The sequence below is a fragment of the Gymnoscopelus microlampas genome, assembly GCF_963454915.1.
Source record: "Gymnoscopelus microlampas genome assembly, chromosome: 3".
Taxonomy (NCBI): domain Eukaryota; kingdom Metazoa; phylum Chordata; class Actinopteri; order Myctophiformes; family Myctophidae; genus Gymnoscopelus; species Gymnoscopelus microlampas.
In genome coordinates, this window is record NC_139940.1 from 54,009,137 (window position 1) to 54,031,263 (window position 22,127).

Here is a 22,127-nt window from a genome sequence, read left to right on the forward strand (position 1 = left end):
ATGTAATCAAGATTCATTTATATTCATGAAGGCTGCGTTATGTCATCACTCAGCACGTTTTCCTTTACAGGAAGTAATTAAGATTGGCTTTTTAGGGACTTTAGATATAAAAATACACAAAAATGGTTTTTTTTCATTTTTTTTTTGCATCTATTGTTAGGTATGCCCATATGATGACCACGGATATGCTCTAAAAGTGTGAAAAACATATTTTTCATTTCACTACACCTTTAAGACTGCTGTGGAACTGAACCTGATCCGTTCGTGATACAACAAGCATGTACTTTTCATTGACATTCATATTGCATTCTGAAAATAACATTGCTGTATGTTTTATTTTTAATAAATATGCCATCTAAAAAGAGCTAACCATATACACTTTTCTGTCTCCATGAACTGTGACCAACGGACAACGAAAACACTGCAGCATCATGAATATACATTGAAAGAATAGTAAGATCTATTACAGAGCTCACAAAAACTGGTTAGTACTAAACATATACTTATACAATTTAAGATACTTCATTGCGTGCATTAAAAGTTGTTAAAATAGTCAAAATACTTGAAAGTTGTTCAAATCTGTAAAAAATACTTAAAAGTTGTTCAAATTAGTACAAATACAAACAAGTAAATAAATTGAGCAAAAAATATTAAAAAATAAATACATTGAGTAAAAATATTTGAAATTTATTCTGTTGCTGCTCCAGATGCAGTGTTGTACTATTACTGTATGTATTTGAGTAAAAGTACTTACAAGTACTCAAAGGGAGTGGCATTTCTGTGGAACTGTGGAAGCCAGTTAGCCAATTAGGATGGAATATGAAATATCGTACACATTTGTCTGATCACATGACTATAGAGATACTGTGAACCGTTTTCTGTGATGTTTGGACAAAATCTGTAAGAGTAATATCCAAAAATGTGTTTTGCACAAATCGGCCTCCTGATGGCGCTATAACAGGCCAATCTGAAACATTCGGGGCAGAGGTTTGGCTTTGGCATCCAGGGAGTGTGTGTGCACAGTTTCGCATAGACCGGGCCAACAGTGCCGGAGGTGAAAAACTAGTCTCGGCCATGCCTTTCGGCCTGGCGGAGACAATAAGGTCTTGTATGATTTGACAAATTCAAATATTTATATGTGGGGTATATAGAAGATATTGCAAAACCTTGCAAGAAAAGGATTATGGTTGTACAAAATAAAATATTTTCTGAGATAAGGATCACAGCACAATAGTACAATGAGAACAGACAAGACATGTATCATGAACAAATACGTGACAGTGACAGATCTATTAGACCACTCCCTGTCTACATATAGGGCTGTTCTCTCAAATCATTTTACGTTCAACTTTTCTTGTATCCTTCAGTGGCGCAGGAAGAATCTGTTGGTAAGTAAAGACAACTGAATTTTAATTATTTGTGTAACTTTATTTCACTTCTTCCTATAATTAAGATCGCTATTTTTACCTCCATTTTAGTTTTTTTAATGTTATAACTTGACATGAAATGTCAAGTTATAATGTATTTTAAGGTTTTATGATGCAATGTATAAACTGTGTGTGCATGCGTGTGATTTAAGGTTTTATGATGCAATGTATAAACTGTGTGTGCATGCGTGTGATTTAAGGTTTTATGATGCAATGTGTAAACTGTGTGTGCATGCGTGTGATTTAAGGTTTTATGATGCAATGAAGAATGTGTTGGTGCATGCGTGTATTTTAAGGTTTTACATGATGCAATGTGTAAACTGTGTGTGCATGCATTCGTGCGAGCAAGCGTGAGAGCGTGCGTTTGTTGTGTGTGAGGTAGAGAGAGAGAGAGAGAGAGAGAGAGAGCGAGAGAGAGAGCGAGAGAGAGAGCGGGAGGGAGGGAGGGGGAGAGAGAGAGAGTTAGAGAGACATACAGAAAGACAGACAGACAGACAGACAGACAGACAGACAGACAGACAGACAGAGAGGGGTGGGGGGGAGCAGAGGCGTCATTTCAGAATAAACTAGTGGGTGGCAAAATAAATTGATGTAATTATCCAATTAATTTATGTTGCAGACGAGACAGCATAATTTCTTTAACTTTAAAGCTGGTACGAGAGATAACATCCTGATGCTTCACTAGATTCAGAATATTCCAAACACGCAGCACTGACAACATGTACTATAGGTCAAGGGTTCCCAAACTGGGGGTCTGGATCCCCAGGGGAGTCGCCACATGATTTTTGGGGGTCCCCCAAAAATCTTTGTTTGTTTACCCAACAGTAAACAAAACAACATGCAGTATAAGTGTATACAGGGTATCTGCACATTTATAAAGTGACAATTTAAGAACTTTTAAGACCTTTTTAATACCTCTAAAATTAAAAAACAAACAATTAATAATTGTTTGTTTTTTACTACGGCTACTACGTCAAAAGTAACCAACAAACTACACCAAAAAAAACATTACCTAATAAAGTTTTTTTGTAAATAGTCAATCTACAAGCTCACAACAACTTGCAATGTGAGCAGATAGGCATTTTTTTCCCACAATATGTATCTGTGGAACTGAGTCAAACTAAACCAAACTCCTACATGAGACTCACTTATCCGATGACTCTCTTGTTCTAGAGGGATTTACTTGGTTCGGTCATAATCGTATTGGACTTTGTGTTAAGAATACTGTCTGTGATCAGTTTTCCGTTAACATTGTGGATAAAGTGCATGATGGAATTATTTGTTTACGTTTTGAATACAGGGAGTCGCGATATTCTTTTTTTTTATTATTTCTTGTTATTTATCCCCTGAAACCTCAACTTGGGGACGGAACGCAGATCCTTTCTTTAATCATTTATTGGCATTGATATACACAGCTAATGTAGACGCTACTTATATCTGTGGTGATTTGAATAGTCGAATTGCAGATCTGAAAGATTATGTTGATGAAGATGATATTCTTCCTAGGACTGCATTGGACACAGGTGTAAATAAACATGGGCAAACCTTCATTGCATTTCTGAAAGATTCTAAATGTTGTGTGCTTAATGGAAGGTTAAACCCAGAAAATGATAACTTCACGTCTATTTCTATGGGGCGTAAAGCTGTGGTAGACTATATTGTGACCCCACATGCTGATTTAAACACATGCCGTGAATTTTGTGTTTAGCTTGTAGAAAAAAATTGGATACGATGCTGTTAAACTGTTGGATGAGCGCAGCAGACTGCCTGATCATTTGGTGCTCTGTGTGCGTTTTCAGGCAGGTGAAATTCATACTCAGAGGACTGTAGACTCGCAGGCGCAGCAGGGTGTATAAAGATGGAGTAGACATCTCCCGGAAAACTTTTTGTCTTCTGAGACGTGCCAAAATGCTCTCCTTGAGGTTATAAATCAGCTGCAAAATGGTAGCAGAACTCAGGACAATATACAGTAGATTTGTGTTATGGACGATTTTGTAATATTCTGTATAAAGAATTAAACAAACACTGTGCCATTAGAAATAATGATGTTAAGAAGTTTTATAGAACCAAACAACCATATTGGAATAATGAACTGAATGGGTTATGGCTTAACCTGCACACAGCTGAGAAAGTGTTTTTAAAATGTAAAGATCAGATCACTGCCTCTCTCACTCTGTCACTGTCTGTCTGTCAGTTTTCAGAAAAATGTATTTAACTACTCCAATTAATAGTAATTCATATGTACCATTTGAGTACTACCTGCATTCCTCCATCCGTATGTACTCAAATGTTTTATTATTATTTAACAGTGAAACATATTTATAACACTATGCAATGCGTTTGATCAGTGACCTGAGTGGTGCATATAAGATAAGATGCTGTATACATTTATAGGCTCATTTAAAAGTTGATACGGCATTGACGTGGATTGTTTTATGAAAGTCATCTTGTTATTGTAAGGCCAGAGTACAGAGTGATACAGAAAAGAAAAATTAACAGAACAATTTTCAGTTACAGTTTTGTAACTGAAAATTATTGTTGTGAAAGCAAGTACCTTATCGTAAAGTAGTGTGGCATCATGGCATGTCTACCAAATCCATGTAGTTTTAACATAATTTAGCACTATATGTTTCAAGTTTCAATTGTACAATGTGTGGCCCCTCACTCACTTTATGGAAGTCAGTATGGCCCCCTGGAAAGAAATCTTGCCCACCCCTGGTGTAAAGGATAAGGATAATTCCTTTAACAGGTCCGTTCATGAAAGTCCTTGCGGTCTTGTTTCCAATGAGGGCCTGTGAGCAATTAGGGGTTAAGAGTCTTGCTCAGGGACAAATTTCATTTCATCGACACATTTGCTGGCCTGGCCTGGAATCGTACCTGGGGCAACCAAGGCCAACATAAATCGGCATCCATGCCTGCAGAGATGGTGGTTGCAGAGAGGCAGGTGTTGTTTCCACGGCATGTGGTTAGGTTGAAGGTTTCAACATCTTTCATTTATCAGTGCTAGACAGGACATACAGCCTTCTTTGTGACCACATCCTCTGCTCTCGTGAGAGACGATGTTTCATATGTACCCACACGCTCAACCGTTAACTTCCCCTTGTCAAAACAAGATGACACAGAGACTCCAGTTCAGCCTATAATGCAAAAACATCAGTGACATTACAGTCATTTAGCAGACGCTTTTATCCAAAGCGACTTACAATAAGTTTATTCAACATAGGTAGGGAACGAAAACTACTAATCACCAGAAGTTTTAAGTGTATTTCATGCAAAAACAAGCAACCAAGAGTATACCTAGCGCTAAGGTAAAAGTGCAATATATCAGCTACCTACTTTCTTAAACAGATGAGACAAAAATGGCAAAATCAAATGAGCACGAGCTAAAACAAATAAGTGTATCGACTAAACAAGATCCAATAAAACAATACAAAAATAAAACAAGAGTTCGTACAACTAGTTAACAACAAGTAGGCCAGGCAAAGAGGAAGGGTAGTGTTTCCTGAAGAGGTGGGTTTTCAGCCTGCGGCGAAAGATGGGCAGTGACTCTGCTGTTCTGACATCAGTGGGAAGTTCATTCCACCACTGTGGGGCCAGAACGGAAAAAAGTCGTGACCGTGCCGATCGACCAGAAGGACCCTTGAGTGACAAGGCAATCAGTCGCCCCGAGGTGGCAGACCGAAGTGGTCGGGCAGGGGTGTAGGCATCGACCATAGCCCGGAGGTAAGAAGGAGCTGTTCCTTTCACTGCCCAATAGGCTAGCACCAGGGTTTTCAACTGAATGCGAGCCGCTACGGGGAGCCAGTGCAGAGAACGGAGAAGGATAGTTGTGTGGGAGAACTTGGGGCGGTTGAACACCAGACGAGCCGCAGCTTTCTGAACAAGCTCCAGAGGTCTGATGGCTGATGCCGGAGCACCAGCAAGGAGGGAGTTGCAGTAGTCCAGGCGGGAGATGACAAGAGCCTGGATGATTACCTGGTCTGTTTTCTCCGTGAGGAAGGGGCGAATCCTCCTGATGTTGTAGAGGAGGAATCTACAGGACCGTGTCACTGATGCGATGTTAGCCGAGAACGACAGTTGATCGTCCAAGGTCACACCCAGATTCTTCGCAGTCCGAGTTGACGTCAGAATCATGTGGGTAGGGAGGGGCTGTGAGGGGGGAGAGGAGAGGGAGAGAGTAGGACATGAAGTAGTGATCAGAGAGTTTCTTACCCTTTTCACTGGAAAGAGGAGTGACAGACAGGTTAGCAGTAGAGCAGCCTCTGGTGAAGATCAGGTCCAGTTGGTTGCCAGCCTCGTGGGTAGGGGGAGATGGGGAGAGAACTAGGTCGAAGGCGGCGAGAAACGAAAGTAGTGGGTCTAGTTGCTTCTCAGTCGGGAGGTTGAAGTCACCCAGAAGGATGAATCCAGAGCCATCGACAGGGAAGTGAGAGACTAGATGGTCCAGCTCCTCCAGGAAGCCACCAGCAGGGCCCGGTGGGCGATAAACAACTGCAATGGTGAGCTTGACTGGATGAGAAACAGTGACCATGTGAAATTCAAAGGAGGTAGGAGAGAATTGTGACAGTGAAATAGGAGAGTATTTCCATTTTCTGGAAATAAGCAGACCAGCACCACCACCTGTCCGCACAGTTCTGGGAGTGTGAGAGAAAGAATACACATCTGACAGAGCCGCGGGCGTAGTGGTGTTTTCTGGTGTGATCCAAGTCTCGGTCAGAGCAAGGAAGTTGAGGGAGAGCAATGATGCATAGGCTGAGATGAAAGCAGCTTTGCCTTTCACCGCAGCCGAGTGGCAATTCCACAGCCCTCCCGTTACCACTTGCTCGACGTGAGTTGAAAGAGTAGGATAGATTAGATTAGTGGTGTCACGGCATCTGGGTGTAACCCAGTGTTTGTGCGACCACCAGGAAGAGGAGAGGACGGGAATAGGAAGAAAACACATTGTAGATCACTAAACATATACACACTGCACACTACTATATCTATCACACTACTATCTATGTCACTAATCAATGATACTGCTTATCGTTCATTGACAAAGTCGGGCTTTGACAAAGTCGCCTGTTGCCTTTGCTCGCCTGGCCTTCGTTCGCTGGCCGCCTCTTAAAAGCTGCCGCTTTCAGCTGGTGGTATAAGACCACTTCAACTGATTGCTAATCGTCTGCCAGGAGTGCTGGTTAAACGAGACACTTCACAGGGCAATCAAGTGGCCTATACAGGGTGAAACTACTTCTACTCCAGGGTGACAATAGCCTACTGCTTTTAGCACAAAAACAATAGTACTAGAAACTACAGACTACCACACAAGCTAATAATACAGTACTAATAGAAAAGCACTTAGTGTACAACTACTAGCAGCTTGCTAAATAACAAAAAATGATACTATACTCAACTACCCAGGGGTCAGGAGCTCAATTCTCAATTCTCTTCAGATGTTGTTTACACATCAGTGAGTGACTAAAACATCACCAAGCGTCATTAAAAGTTTGATCAAATAAAGCTGCCGAGCCCAACTCCTTACCTCCTAGGCCTGAGGTACTGTACATACAGTATATCCTCAAAGTAAGAGCTAGGCCTGACCAGGTTCTGCTCGACTGGCACCTCTATTATACAATACAGAATCAGCGTTACCGTTAAATCAGAATCCGGGGAGCAGACAGGTAATATAAACCACAGTAACGGTTGTGCATAAACCTCTGATTGTTATAAAACCAGAAACACAAAGAACCTTGAAACTTCTACCTCCTCTGGAGTCCACACACAGCACAAGAGATTCTAAATAGCAATAATATGATATAGGGCCCACTTGGGGTGTTTTTTGTCACTGTATATTTGCACATAATTATGTGAAATTTGTCCTCTGCATTTACCCATCCTATAACTACTAGGAGCAGTGAGCAGCCATCATGCGGCACTCGGGAGCAATTTGTGGTTAAGTGGGTGTTCACTCTCCATTCCGACATCTCACCACTCCGACTAGTGGCTTCCGCGTGCGGTTAGGGTTAGGGTTAGGGTTAGGTATAGGGTTCGTCAACGTCGGAAAGGCGACATGTCGGAAAGGAGAAATGCACCCGGTTAAGGGAAACCTTGCACAGGGATACATCGCTGGCCTGGAATTTAACCTGCGACAACCAGGGTCTCTGGCTAGTGTGAGAGCAGAAGTGTGGCCAATTGCATTTTAAGGAATAACAAAAAAACAAGACTAAATGACTGACAGTCATATTATTACCAGCTGCATGCTGTATTTTGTCTCTGTCTGTGTGTGTATCAGGGCTCCAGACTAACCTTTTTCACCACCGTCCCAGGACCGTCCCAAACTCCTAGTGTAACCGTCCCCAAATTAATGTAATCCGTCCCAAAAAAAAAAGAAAATGTATTAATAAATGAATGCACTATTATTATTATTATTATTATTATTAGTATTATTAGTAGTAGTAGTAGTAGTAGTAGCCTATTGGAGAGTCCTACACCACTGATTACCAATGTTTTGACCGATTTATTGTCGGTAACTTTTAATTTTCCAAATAAATTTGAACTATTTGGATTTGTTTTAAAGTTTACAACATTTTAACAAAAAGCAAGCAAATAAATACAAATAAACATAAATAATGTTTTGATGGATAAATGCATATGATTAAATCATGTATAGCGTCGCTGTCGGGCAGAAACTTGTATCTCCATATTTCAACTTTTTATGTTTGTTCATAAATCAAATGCCCTATGTAATCATACAAGAGTGTTGCACTGTAAAAAAAAAAATCTGATCTACAAGCTCCCACCAGCTTGTAGATCGTCTATTTACTTTTTTGAGGAACGGTTTTGGACAAGGTTTCCACCCGACAGCGACATTATAAAGCCTATATAGGTTATCGTATCGTATCGTATCGTATCGTATCGTATCGTATCGTATCGTATATATGGTTCTGTATCAGTATAACAGTTAGTTTGAGCAGATTTCATTCCAATTGGCTACTGTGACTGCCTATGAATTTCACAGGCCTGGGTAGACAACCTGGCCTGGCGGGGATATGCGCACCTCGCACAGCAGCGCAGCATGTGAAAACAATTAACTACAATGAGGGAATTTGAGGCTTCGTCCACACGTACACGGGTATTTTCATAAACGCAGATATTTCGTTTTCGTTTTTGAAAACCTCCGCGTCTACACGGCCCTGTTTAAAAAAATCTCTCTGTCCACACGACAACGGCTAAACGTTACAAAACGATTGCAAAAACTCCGTTTACCGTGTCCACACGGGAACACATAGCCGGAGTTTTTAAAAATCTACACTGTGGCAGGAGTTTTCCAAAAGATGCGTTTACATGGAGCAAAAACGCGTTTGCGTGTGGACGAACCCCCCAAAACGCATATAAAAAGCTACGTTTATGAAAATACCCGTGTACGTGTGGACGAAGCCTGAGACTTGTGTTGCACCAAAAACGGCTCAAACAATGTCAAACTGTCATGATTTTAGCTGCTGAAAACTTCCCATTTGGATTATTGTTTAAAAAAGTAACAGAACATGTGAGGTGAGGTCGCAGCTTCTCTCTTATTTGAATGATAGCCTAAACTTTTAATTTGTTTCCAATAACACATTTCTGTTGCTTTCTGGATATTAAGACTCTGATAATTTGGGGGTTTTACTGTATTTTACACATTCATCTATATGCTGCTGATTTATCTCAGCCACATCTTGTAGATCGGCTCTTTTCGAGTAGTTGTAGCCCAGATTTACAGTTTGTTCTCCACCTCTTCAAATAGCGCAGGCTGCGCAGCATGTTTGGAACTAAGTTCTACCTGAAAAGGATGATCAGCACCTGCGGTAACTTTGTAAGCATTCTGTTAACAGCATTTTATTTTATTATTCTATTTTCCATGTGTCTCATGCTGCGAGTTTGCACGTTTGTGCAGTGACAGTAATATGCACAGTCGGCTCAAAGAAATCCTCTGCGTCCCGTCTGTGTCGATAAATGTGCATCCCAAATACATATTTTTACGTCCCCGGGACGTCGGGACTCCCTTAGTCTCGAGCCCTGGTTGTGTGTGTGCGGCTTGTCAGCGTGTGCGTGTGTGCGTGTGTGCGTGCGTGCGTGCGTGCGTGCGTGCGTGCGTGCGTGCGTGTGTGTGTGGGTGGGTGGGTGGGTGTGTGTGTGTGTGTGTGCGTGCGTTTGCGTGTGTGTGTGTGTCGGAGGCAGACTGGCCACGCTGAGACACACCATGTAGCTCCAGCAGGCCAGCAAGTTTCCCCACATAAACTTCACTTGAAAGTTACATGACAACTTATTATGACAACAGCGCAAGTTGTTAATTAACATCGTCCGTCTTGTAGAGGAGCTCCTGTCTCTGTCCTGTGGGACATGCACAGTTGTGAGCTTGTAGATCTGCTATTTTCAAATAGTGCTCATGTGGCCTGTAGTTGCTTCTTTTGGGCGTGTATTCCTAGACCTGGGTGCTTATTTCTCTGACTGAACATGGCGAGATCCCATATTCTGAGAGGAAGGAGGAGAAAGTCACGCAACAGCGCCACATACCATAGAACAGTGGCCGAACACAGGGGAAAATAAATAACCTTACAACACAATTTCCCATTCTCTTGCGTATTGTACTGGCTATCTATCTGTAGTCTCTCTGTAGTGAGTTTGCAGGCTCTAGTCCGTGGCCGTGATAGACAATGTCAGATACGTGAATAAATGAAGTCGTATTGGTCGGTGCAACTGTAGTGTGTGTGTGTGTGTGTGTGTGTGTGTGTGTGTGTGTGTGTGTGTGTGTGTGTGTGTGTGTGTGCGCGCACTGCGCGGCGCGCACGCACATTCTCTCTCTTCTCTCTCTCTCTGTGTGGCCTGCGTGTGTGTGTGTGTGTGTGTGTGTGTGTGGGGGGGGGGGGGGCTTACTTAGTTACTTAGCGTTCTCCACACGCTAAGTAACTAAGTATATTTACTCAAATACTGCATAAGCTGTCCAGAGACCTCGCCACGCCCCAAGCGATCTTCAAGACCTCAACGCGTCGTTGATGGAAGTGGTGTGGGCTTGTAGGTCAGCTCAGCTGTGTTCCTTACAGGGGAGGGGGCGTATGATCCCATAGCATGGGAGGAGGGAGGGCCCAAAACGGGAAGTGTCCCCATTGGCTTAAAGGAGTGAAGGACAGCCAGGACAGCCAATGATGAAATACATGTCGAACATGATGCAAATTTTTAGGATGACGATGAGGTATGCCTGTGTGTAGACCAGTAGTATGATCCCATAGGATGGGAGGAGGGAGGGCCCAAAACGTGGAAGTGTCCCCATTGGCTTAAAGGAGTGAAGGACCGCCAGGACAGCCAAAGATGAAATACATGTCGAACATGATGCAAATCTTTAGGATGATGATGAGGTATGCCTGTGTGTAGACCAGCGGTTTGCAGCAGCTGGTAAAAATAGCCAACCCAAAAGTATGCAGTACTTTACAGCCTTCCTAGAAATGTAAGCAAAATATTTGTCTTGTAAATTTACTCAAGTAAGAGTAATAAGTTTTCAAAAAATCTAATGCTCAAGTAAAGTACATATCCTCATAATCTGTAGTTAGGTACAGTACTCAAGTACATTTACTCTGTTACTGTCCACCACTGACCCTTGCTAAAGGTTACCATAGACAATATGTGTGGCTGCCAATCACATACGCACAACACACATCCACCAGGGCCAGATTGTAAGTTCATGCATGGACCCCTTGGCCTCAGAAAATCAGGGCCCTATTGTATACATTTTTCCCTTCATCAGCAGGAAATGATAAAGAAGTTTACAAAACTTGTTTATCCTACTATCCTACTATCCTACTATAATCCTACTATAATCCTACTATAATTCTAGTAACCTCTGTAGTGGTGCGTGAGTGAAGCTACCCGGTTCTCCTCAGTGGCTGGACCAATTGCTCTGATTTTGCACACAGCCATTGACCATTACCATCTGAACTTAACTGTGAAGCCCGTTTTTCAATTTCATCAAATCTCAGCTTCTTATTAGCGTTTATGTGTCAAACAATGTCGCCTCCCGGGTTGCCAGATCATGTGCGCATATCCCCCCACGGATGCGTCGACCGGGTATGGTCTAGTTTCTATTAATGACATAGTATTTTAAGTTGAATCAACGGAAGGCATAACATTGTGATAGACATTGTTAAAACAGACAAATGGACAGGGTCAACAACCAGGCAGTGTACATGTAGAACCTCTCTAGCAGTTAGATAATGACATGAGCTAGGGTTTATAGCAGGTCTTTAAAGCACCCTACCAGAGGTGAGCAACCATGTATGGAAGATGGACCAGCAGATTCTGGGGTAGGCTACCTGTTGTTTGATCACAGAACAATTTGAAAACCCAGACAAAAACATCTATTCATATCACCCACCGTCCTGTCATTTTCAGGTTTGGTTAGACTGGGAACAGAGGTGGACGAAGGACTCAACCCCAGTACTTGAGTACAGATACTACTGGTGAAATTTACTCCACTACAAGAAAAACTAGCTCAGTCAAAATGTTACTCAAGTAAGAGTAAAAAAGTATTTGCTTTTAAATATACTTAAGTATTCAAAAGTACATGCTTTTAAAATACTTAGTACAACTAAAAGTAAAAGTCCTTTGAAGTCCTTGACTACCTCGAGCACTGTCCCGTCGGCAGTGGAAATGATGTCCTCTGTGTTAAGTACCAATACTTTAGTTGTCTTGGCATTGAGCTTGAGGCAGTTCTTCCTGAACTCCATTTCTACTGCCAGTAGTAGTTCCCTTACATTCTCTGCTGTGTCCCAGACTCGGGAAATGTCATCTGCATAGTCGATGTCAGTAATCATGATGGAAGTTACTAGCTTAGTTTTCAGTGCCTCAAAAGTTCATTGTTTTCTCATGAGGAAATAACAGGAGTCACACATGAGTGACACATCGCTGTCAAAGCTGCTCTCAGATCACATTAATTATATTCCAGTTCTTAATGTACTTTGGTTATAAAGAAAATCTCTTTGGTACAAATTCTCAGATCCAAGGCCATCAACTGTGACCTTTTTGTCAAGATACAATAACATTCAGCTTCAAAGATTAGGACATGGAGCTAACTTTAAACTGATCCAGTCTGTTCTAAAAAAAAGAATAAATACATTGAAATCATAGAGTAACTGTCATGAAGGGCGTTTTGATTACAGTGATTACACTTTTTTTTTTCACCAGTTCATACAGTAAATAACATCTGGTGATATGACACTATACCTTACATGCTCATTCTTCATGCATACAGTTGACATAGAAAACAGAACATTCTCTCTGTTCAGTGTATGTTTGTGCAGAGACCTGCAGCGCCAATCCTGTGGGTGCCAGGGAGCCCGAGCACCCAGGAGAAAGCCGAGCACCCACAGGATGTGTCTGTCGGATGACTATTTATTGTGTGATGCTTTGTAACGTGCACAGGATGCAATACATGATGTACTCTGATACCGTGTGTACCTGTAATCTGCAAAGTCCTTATGCCAGTTATGGTTTCATCATCAGTCAATAATCAAATTGTATGACTTGAAATGTAGTTTATAAAAAAAGTCCTTTTGCACATCTACTGGGACAGGTGCGCAGCCAGTGAATGAGACAGGAAAGAATGGTGATCGCGCACACTGTCTTGACTTACAGCAAAAAAAGTATTTTCTTGACAACTGACTTTCATCAGGTATTTCTGATTAAGGGGTTAAAACTTGGTTGACGTGTGTGTGACTTGTTGTTGAGTACCCTACCCACCCAACATAGATAGGCATCCATGCCTGCAGAGATGGTGGTTGCAGAGAGGCAGGTGTTGTTTACAAGGCATGTGGTTAGGTTTCATGCATCTGTCATCTCTCAATGCTAGACGGGACGTACAGCCTTCTTTGTGACCACTTCCTCTGCTCTCGTGAGAGCAGAGGATGTTTCATATGTACCCACACGCACAACCGTTAACTTCCCCTTGTCAAAACAAGATGACGCCAACATGCACAGCGGCGAACATCACCCTGTCAAAACAAGATGGCAGAGAGACACCATTTCAGCCTATAATACAAAAAACATCAGTGAATGACTAAAACATCACCAAGCGTCATTAAAAGTTTGATCAAATAAAGCTGCCGAACACACCTTACACCTTACCTCCTAGGCGTGAGGTACCGCACATACAGTATATCCTCAAAGTAAGAGCTAGGCCTGACCAGGTTCTGCTCGACTGGCACCTCTATTATACAATACAGAATCAGTGTTACCGTTAAATCAGAATCCCGGGAGCAGACAGGTAATATAAACCACAGTAATGGTTGTGCATAAACCTCTGATTGTTATAAAACCTGAAACACAATGAACCTTGAAACTCCTACCTCGTCTGGAATAACACTATTCTCACCACAGCACAAGAGATTCTAAATTGCAATAATATGATCTAGGGCCCACTTGGGGTGTTTTTTGTCACTGTATATTTGCACATAATTATGTGAAATGTGTCCTCTGCATTTATCCATCCTATAACTACTAGGAGCCGTGAGCAGCCATCATGCGGCACTCGGGAGCAATTTGTGGTTAAGAGTCTCGCTCAGGGACACATCGCTGGCCTGGAATTGAACCTGCGACAACCAGGGCCTCTGGCTGCCCAGGCGTGCTCACTGACCACTCAGCTATGGCCACCAAAAGGAGTAAGTAGTTTGATCCCACGGGATCGCCCCTTCCCATATAGGGCGTGTGTGTGTGTGTGTGTGTGTGTGTGTGTGTGTGTGTGTGTGTGTGTGTGTGTGTGTGTGTGTGTGTGTGTGTGTGTGTGTGTGTGTGTGTCCTACAGCTACAGCCAGTGGTTTTCAAACTTTTTCATGTCAAGGACCCCCAAATTCACACTTATTAGCCCGCAGACCCCCATTTGAAAAGATAAGCCAAGGACCCCCATAAGAGAAGATTTTTTACAGCTCTAGCAGCGATTCTCAACTATTTTAATTTCAAGGATCCCCAGTTTGACATGCATTAGGATACACATTTATATTGTAAAATCAATGTTAATTTAACTGAAGAGTGTACAAATGGTTCCATTTGTACACTCTAGAGTTACAGACCCATAAGGGTCTATTTGGTTCCTAACTATCTATTATTTCTATCTAGTCTCCTGACTCCACTTGGAGAACCACTCAGGCACGTCAATCCCGGGGGGGACGGGGGGACCGGGGGAGGGGGGGGGGGGGGGGGTCGTCTCCCCCTAGCTTCAGATTGGACCCCCCCAAGTCAGATTGGACCCCCCCCCCCAAGTAATTTAGAATAATTTAAAAATACTTATTTAATAGAAACTGAACCCACTGGCTGCTGCATGCAACTATGTGTGTGTGTGTGTGTGTGTGTGTGTGTGTGTGTGTGTGTGTGTGTGTGTGTGTGTGTGTGTGTGTGTGTGTGTGTGTGTGTGTGTGTGTGTGTGTCTCTCTCTCTCTCTCTCTCTCTCTCTCTCTCTCTCTCTTTCTCTGGTAGAAGGGGGCGTTCACTTCACTTCGTACTTATAGGGGGGCTAAACCAAATCCCTTTGAACCAGATCCATTGGAGTGGGGTTACACCCACAAAGAAATGTTTAAATATTGACTTATATTACTATTAGGGGTGAGACCGGGACCCGATTTCGGATAAGCGGTTGAAGATGGATGGGGTGGGACGATCCGGGTAGCTCACGATATGATAACTGTGGTGATATTTGGTCCTCGATAACGATAATATCACAATACACGATATCTGAGATACTCGATATATTGCAAGAAATGTTGTCAACAATTATATCGCAACATATGTAACTGAAAAAGAAAAAAATACCCATAAAAGTCAAAAATATGGAATTATGTATTTATTCCGAAATCTTATTACATTCTTTTGCATAACGAATTGGCCTAGTACAATGTACAAAAATATGCATGCATAGTGCTTCCTCAGTAAAACACTGACTGCAAACTGTCCACAAGAAAGGATACAAAATAACCCCTCTCTAAAATATTGTGTGCAAATAAAATTGACAGGGGAAAAATGTTTTCTTAACAGTGAGTAGCACCTTGTTTTATGTAAACCTGGCAGTGCTTAGCAAGTATCACCAATTTGTTTTATATAAACATGGGCCCATTTCAGTTCTTATTGCTTTGATAATAATACAATAAAATAAAATGACATGAAATCCTGCTGTAACCTTTATTATTATTATTATTATTATTATTATTATTATTATTATTATTATTATTATTATTACCCTTATTATTACATTTATTATTATTATTATTACCCTCATTTATCTCAATAGCGCCACCACAGACTCTGACTGTCTTTGGCGCCTTGGCCGTTCGAGCCTTTTCACATGACGGTATATATTTAGGATATTGTAGCGTCTGAGGTAAAGGCTTAGTGTTTTGCCTTATGGATAGTGTTAGATAGAGATCAAGACTGGGGTCAGACAGGGTTGCCTATTAACCAGCCCTACACTTGCCATTGACTGGGCAATGAGAACAACAATTGAACAAATTAACGATATTCAGTGTGTTTTAATACGTAGACATTGGAGACGACTTGGCAGTACTATCACAATATCACCATCAGACCACAACTCTTGCAGATACTAAAACTGCCCACAAAAGGTTCTGAAACTTAAAGGCAGGATAACATGACTGCCTCTACTTTGTCACAATTGAATTGTTTAAAGATGGGCTGCCGTGATTTTTACCCCCTAAAACATGATCATCAGGCATTATTATTATATAAGGAGGAAGAAGAGAGTGACCACCTGGTTAACTCACAGGAACCTTCTTGGCACACACCAGACAGTGGAAGGTGCCGAGAAGGAAATACCTGCAGTCCTGAGGGATCTCAACATTGATGACGGCCCTTTCACAACAGGGGAATTTGCCAAGGTCAAAGTCTCCCTGAGGCAGGGGAAGAGTGCTGGACCTGACGGCATTCCCCCAGAGGTAATCAAGAACTGCAATCTTGATGATGTCATCTTAGAGATCTGCAACCAAGCTCTGATGGAAAACATCATGCCAGAAATATGGTCTCTCTCACACATCATCCCGGTACCAAAATCTGGAGATCTCTCAAAACCTGACAATCACCGTGGTGTCAGCCTGACCTTTATCATCGCAAACATGTTCAACCACATGATACTGAACAGGATACGAAATGTTTTCAACCCCCACCTCAGGGAAAACCGAAACGGATTCCGAGAGGGGAGAACCACCTTAGCCCAGATCCTTGCATTATGGAGGATCATTGAGGAGGTAAAGAGGAACAACCTGGCGGCGGTGCTGTGCTTCATTTACTTCAGGAAAGCCTTCGACACTATCCACAGAGGAATGATGTTGAGAATACTTAAGGTCTACGATGTTCCTCCCAACCTACTCCGAGCCATTGGAACCATGTACACGGGAACGAGAGCCCAAGTGACAACGCCCGACGGTAACAGCGAGGAGTTCAACATCCAAACCGGAGTGCTGCAGGGTGACACCCTAGCCCCTTTCCTTTTTATAACAGTACTGGACTATGCTCTGAGAAAAGCTATGAAAGTAAGGGAGCATGAGCTCGGCTTCACTATCGCGCCCAGAAGGTCTACGAGACACCTTGCAGAAACCCTGACAGACCTGGACTACGCTGACGACATCTGCCTGCTATCTGACCATGTAAAGCAGGCACAGGAGCTCTTGACCAGAGTGGAGTTAGAGTGTGCTTGGTTGGCCTCATGCTAAATGCAAAGAAAACCGAGGTCATGACCTATAACATCCCCCAAGAACACCCGCCCCTAACAACAACAGAAGGCACTGTGCTAAAGGAGGTCAGTGACTTTAAATACCTGGGCGCTTTAAATACCTGGGTCGGCTCCACAGAAAAGGACCTTAAGGTGAGGAAAGCACTTGCCTGGAGAGCTCTTAATGGCATGACCAGTGTGTGGAAATCCAACCTTCCCCGACGCATCAAGATCAGTTTCTTCTCTGAGACCATGGAGTCCGTTCTCCTCTACGGCTTTGAATGCTGGACACTAAAGCAAGCCCTACAGAAGTCCCTGGACGGGTGCTACACCAGAATGTTATGTGTGGTACTGAACATCAACCAGGACGAGCACATTACCAACAAGCGTCTGTACGGGGCACTACCAAGTGTATCAGAAAAGATAGCAGTCAGGAGGATGAGACTAGCCGGCCACTGCCACCGACACCGAGAATTCCGGGCCAAAAAGCTTGTACCGTGGGAACCAACACACGGGCATCGATCAAGAGGACGTACCACACCTACCTACGTGGATGTACTAAGGAAAGATGCTGGTACAGAAAGCACAAAGGAGCTGTCCAGATGTATGGAGAACCGAGATGACTGGAGACGCCGATGGAGGGCTTGTCTGAGGATGACGTAGAGAAGAAGATTTGTGTCATAAAAGTGCACAGCAAGAGATCAAATTAGTTTGTAGACACACCCACTAGTTCATTAAGTATGTTCCTGGACTTCACCTTAGCACCACCCACCTGATCCAGTCCCTCCACCACCTCCTATATAACCACCCACCTGTCCTAGTCCCCTCTTTCTTTCTTCCTTCCTTCCTTCCTTCCTTCCTTCCTTTATAAACGTCTTATATGGTAACAGTTTTCTGGTTATTATGTATTATGTGTTATGTCTGCTTATGTCCTTCTACTCCAGCTAAGCCTGTCCCAGCTACAGCGACAAACCAACCAGAACCATCATCACATTCTCAAGATGCTTCTGCTGCTGGTGAGGGGAAATTAATAGTTTTCTCGGCTAGGTCAAAAGGCAGGGCCAAAGATTATGTTTTCACCCCTGCCTGCCTGTCTGTCAGTCTAACTGACTTTCTGCAGCTATTAAGTAGTTAATGATGAGCATCCTTTATGATAGTCATGGGATGAAAACGGATCTGTTAGATTTTTCATATTCCATCCTGATTGGCTAAGAGTGACATCTAAAGCTTGCAGGAGTGGCCCATTGTGAACAAAATGCTGCAAAGCATGAACGCAGCGTCCGATTGCTATGAAACTTTGCACACACATTCGCACTGCATTGAGGAAGAAATGCCACCCTTTCCACATTGCCCTGTTATAGCGCCACCAGCAGGTCTAATTTAGCAAAACAAATGTTTGGAACAAAATGCCTCATATCATGAATGCAGTGTCCGATTGCCATCAAAGGCCTAAGAAGAAATGGCACCCTTTTCACATTGGCCTAATATAGCGAAACCAGGAGGCCACAATAACCTACCTGACCTGGCGGAGACCTGTGCTCCGAGGAGCACTTTTTCTAGTTCTACGTTATGTTTGGAAATGCTGATATTACGTATATTATTATTATAAGGTAACAGTTATTATTTTCAGTTTTCTTTTTTTTCATTTATATTGTCACTTATATATCTCTGCTTAGGTCCTTCAACTCAAGCTGAGCCTGACCCAGCTACAATCCAAGCAGCTGTTCCTGCTACTACTGGTGAGGCAATTTTGTTTTCCTTACACCAGTAGTATAGACTACGAATACAGATTATGTACGTAGTATGCTCTGTGCAGAAATTTGACAGACTATGTGTAACGTCTGCTAACCATCCTATCTAGCGTTTCTGAAACACAGGAGTAGGGTCTGAGGGGGAGCAAGATGTTCACTTCAATGGTGGAGTCTTCAACCCAAGTTATATTTGTTTAATTGTAACGCATCATTACGAATGTTTGGGTTACTTTTATACTGTGGCACTGGGGAATCTCTGGGAGTATTTATGGAAGTGTTTGGAAGAATTGTTGCTAATTAGTTCTGTGTCCTGTGGTAGGATCCACTCCCTATTTAAGGGAGGCTGCAGGGACAGACAGGGAGTTAGATATGGGCAGAAACACAGGTAACATGCCTGAGGGAGAGCTACAGGGCCTTGTTTGATCAAGGTATAGCCTGAAGAGAGTTCTTATCAAGTTGGGTCTTGTTTATTAGTGTTTGCCTTAGTGCTTATTTATTTTTCTCATTGCTCTATGTTTGACTTTTTGGCCAGTATTGTTGCTATTTGTATATATTTTTGCACTGGAGTTCGGTGGAGGAGTTCGGCGAAAAAAACAAAAAAACAAATTGCATCTCTGACTGTCTTTGGAGCCTTGGCCGTTCGAGCCTTTTCACATGTGGTATATATTTAGGATATTGTGGCCTCTGAGGTGAAGGCGTAGGTGTGTTTTGCCTTATGGATAGTGGACACCTGATTCGAATGCTATCAATGCATAGAATGGGAGATTATCACGTTCTATCAGACCATTGAATGGGCGAAGTAGGCGACCTACCGTCTACCCCGCGATTTATCAGACCATTCATTGGGCGTAATCAGGAGCTACTGACCTACCGACGGAGATGACTTAAATACTTCAGTTTCGGTTTTGGTTTTGGTTGTTTTGGTTTCGGACCATGACGGAGGCGCGCAGTCTCAGGCGAGCTGGAGCCCCGCGACGGGCCACCGAAGGAGCTAAGACGACTGAGTTGCCGTCCGGAGCGGTGCGACGCTCGCCTGTGCCTACTCAGCGCCGTTCGAGTTATGTACCGATACGGACAGAATCGTAAATATTGTTGTGGGGACTGCTCCGCCTCCGTCGGTAGGTCAGCAGCTCCTGATTACGCCCAATGAATGGTCTGACAAATCGCGGGGTAGACGGTAGCTCGCCTACTTCGCCCATTCAATGGTCTGATAAAACGTGATAATCTCCCATTCAATGCATTGATAGCATTCGAAGCCGGTGTAGTGGATAGAGGTCGAGTTAGATAGAGATCAAGACTGGGGTCAGACAGGGTTGCCTATTAGCCAGCCCTACACTGACTCGATAATGAGAACAACAATTGAACAAATTAACGATATTCAGTGGGTTTTAATACGTAGACATTGGAGATGACTTGGCACTACTGTCACAATATCACCATCAGACCACAACACTTGCGGATACTAAAACTGCCCACAAAAAGTTTGGAAACTTAAAGGCAGAGTAACATGTTTGCCTCTACTTTGTCACAATGTAATTGTTTAAAGATGGGCTGCCGTGATTTTTACCCCCTAAAACATGATCATCAGGCATTATTATTATATAAGGAGGAATATTTTTGTCATAAAAGTGCACAGCAAGAGATAAATAGTTAATTAAAGGGACTACACCATGAATTTTAACTTTTCCTTCTTTTTTGTGTGTTTTTGGTCTCTCCTACCTCTCTTCTATCCCCAAAAATACCCCAGTTTGAGCACTCAGGCTTTCACATAGTCAGGGGATATTAGCAGAAAGATTTCCAATCTTGGAATAAATTCCTTAGCAAAAAAAATCTTCACCAATGTGTTTGTAAAAGTGTCTAGTAACACATCTCACAAAGACTGAAATGCAGTTTCCCTAGGAGAATTTTTGACAGCTGCTGAAAGTTGGGGTACCCACCATAACCTTAGGTGGGGGGGAAAACAAATATTCTGTTTTAAGTAGCATGTGAGGGGTCAAACTAGGGTGTTTTTATGATTCTGAATCCATTGCAAGCATTTGTTTTGCACCAAAACCACTCCTTGGGCTAAAAACGGCCCAATCTCAATGGGCTTTTTACACAAAAAGTATACCTGGAAAAGGATGGCTATGGCCGTTTTATCTACACTGTAGATCCTTTAAGTAGGCCTATGTACCTGAACTTCACCTTAGCACCACCCACCTGATCCAGTCCCTCCACCACCTCCTATATAACCACCCACCTGTCCTAGTCCCCTCTTTCTTTCTTTCTTTCTTACTTTCTTTATAAACGTCTTATATGGTAACAGTTTTCTGGTTATTAAGGCCCGAGCACTGCACAGTAGTGCGAAGCCCTATTGAAACTGCAATGATTATTATTAGGGCCCGAGCACTGCACAGTAGTGCGAAGCCCTATTGAAACTGCAATGATTATTATTCTTCCCGATGATGAATCGTGTTTTTGAGTGGCAAAGCGTACTCAAAAAGTTACGCAACTATGCACACACATCATATGTGGTGAAAAATTACGTATTAAAATCGTCTCAAAAGCGGTGTGGCCTAATGGCTCAATAGCGGCCCTTATAAAATGTCATGCTTGAAGCCCCACAATACGGTTTCACCTACATGTATGAAAATCGGTACACACCTGTATCATGTCCCGACTTACAAAAAAGTCTCTTGTAGCCATGACCTAAACCAAACAGGAAGTCGGCCATTTTGAATTTATAGTGCCGTTTTTCTGCATTTCGAGACATTTTCACGGTTTGTACTTTAACGAACTCCTCCTAGGCAGATAATCGGATCCGCCTCAAATTCACTCAGCGTACACAAAAGACCTTAACAATGAAAAGTTTTTAAAAGCTTGAGTTTTCGTAAAATATTAGGGACGAGCTGTAATATCTGAAGCCCTGCGCCCTCTGTGTTCCTATTGGCTGGGCTTTAAACAGCCATAACTCCAGTATGCACCATGCTACCAAGTCCAAATTAGTTTTTTGGACTAAGACCACCAATAGGGACAACTGTAAATTCTTAAGTTCCGCCATTTCTTTGTTCCTATTAGTTGGGCTTTAAACAGCCATAACTCCAGTTCCCAGCATCGAAAACCTACGAGACTTCCTAGGTGCACCTAGACGGCCAACAGGGACAGGCTGAAATTGCTTAAGCCATGCCCCCTCTGTGTTCCTATTGGTTGGGCTTTAAACAGCCATAACTCCAGTTCCCCGCATGCTAAACT

At 42.7% G+C, this 22,127-nt stretch overlaps 1 protein-coding gene across 1 annotated transcript in view; it reads left to right on the plus strand.

The window, feature by feature from the left end:
* Positions 1–1,348: 1,348 nt before the first annotated feature.
* The window catches only part of LOC311041919 (guanylate-binding protein 1-like), a gene marked incomplete at its 3' end in the record, with an annotated part of 109,666 nt that continues 88,887 nt past the window's right edge, over positions 1,349–22,127 (plus strand). The window contains exons 1-4 of the mRNA XM_084052402.1: positions 1,349–1,388; positions 13,936–14,092; positions 18,090–18,161; positions 18,822–18,884. Coding sequence (XP_083908528.1) covers positions 14,077–14,092; positions 18,090–18,161; positions 18,822–18,884 — 151 coding nt within the window. The 5' untranslated portion in view covers positions 1,349–1,388; positions 13,936–14,076. The remainder of the gene's footprint in view (positions 1,389–13,935; positions 14,093–18,089; positions 18,162–18,821; positions 18,885–22,127) is intronic.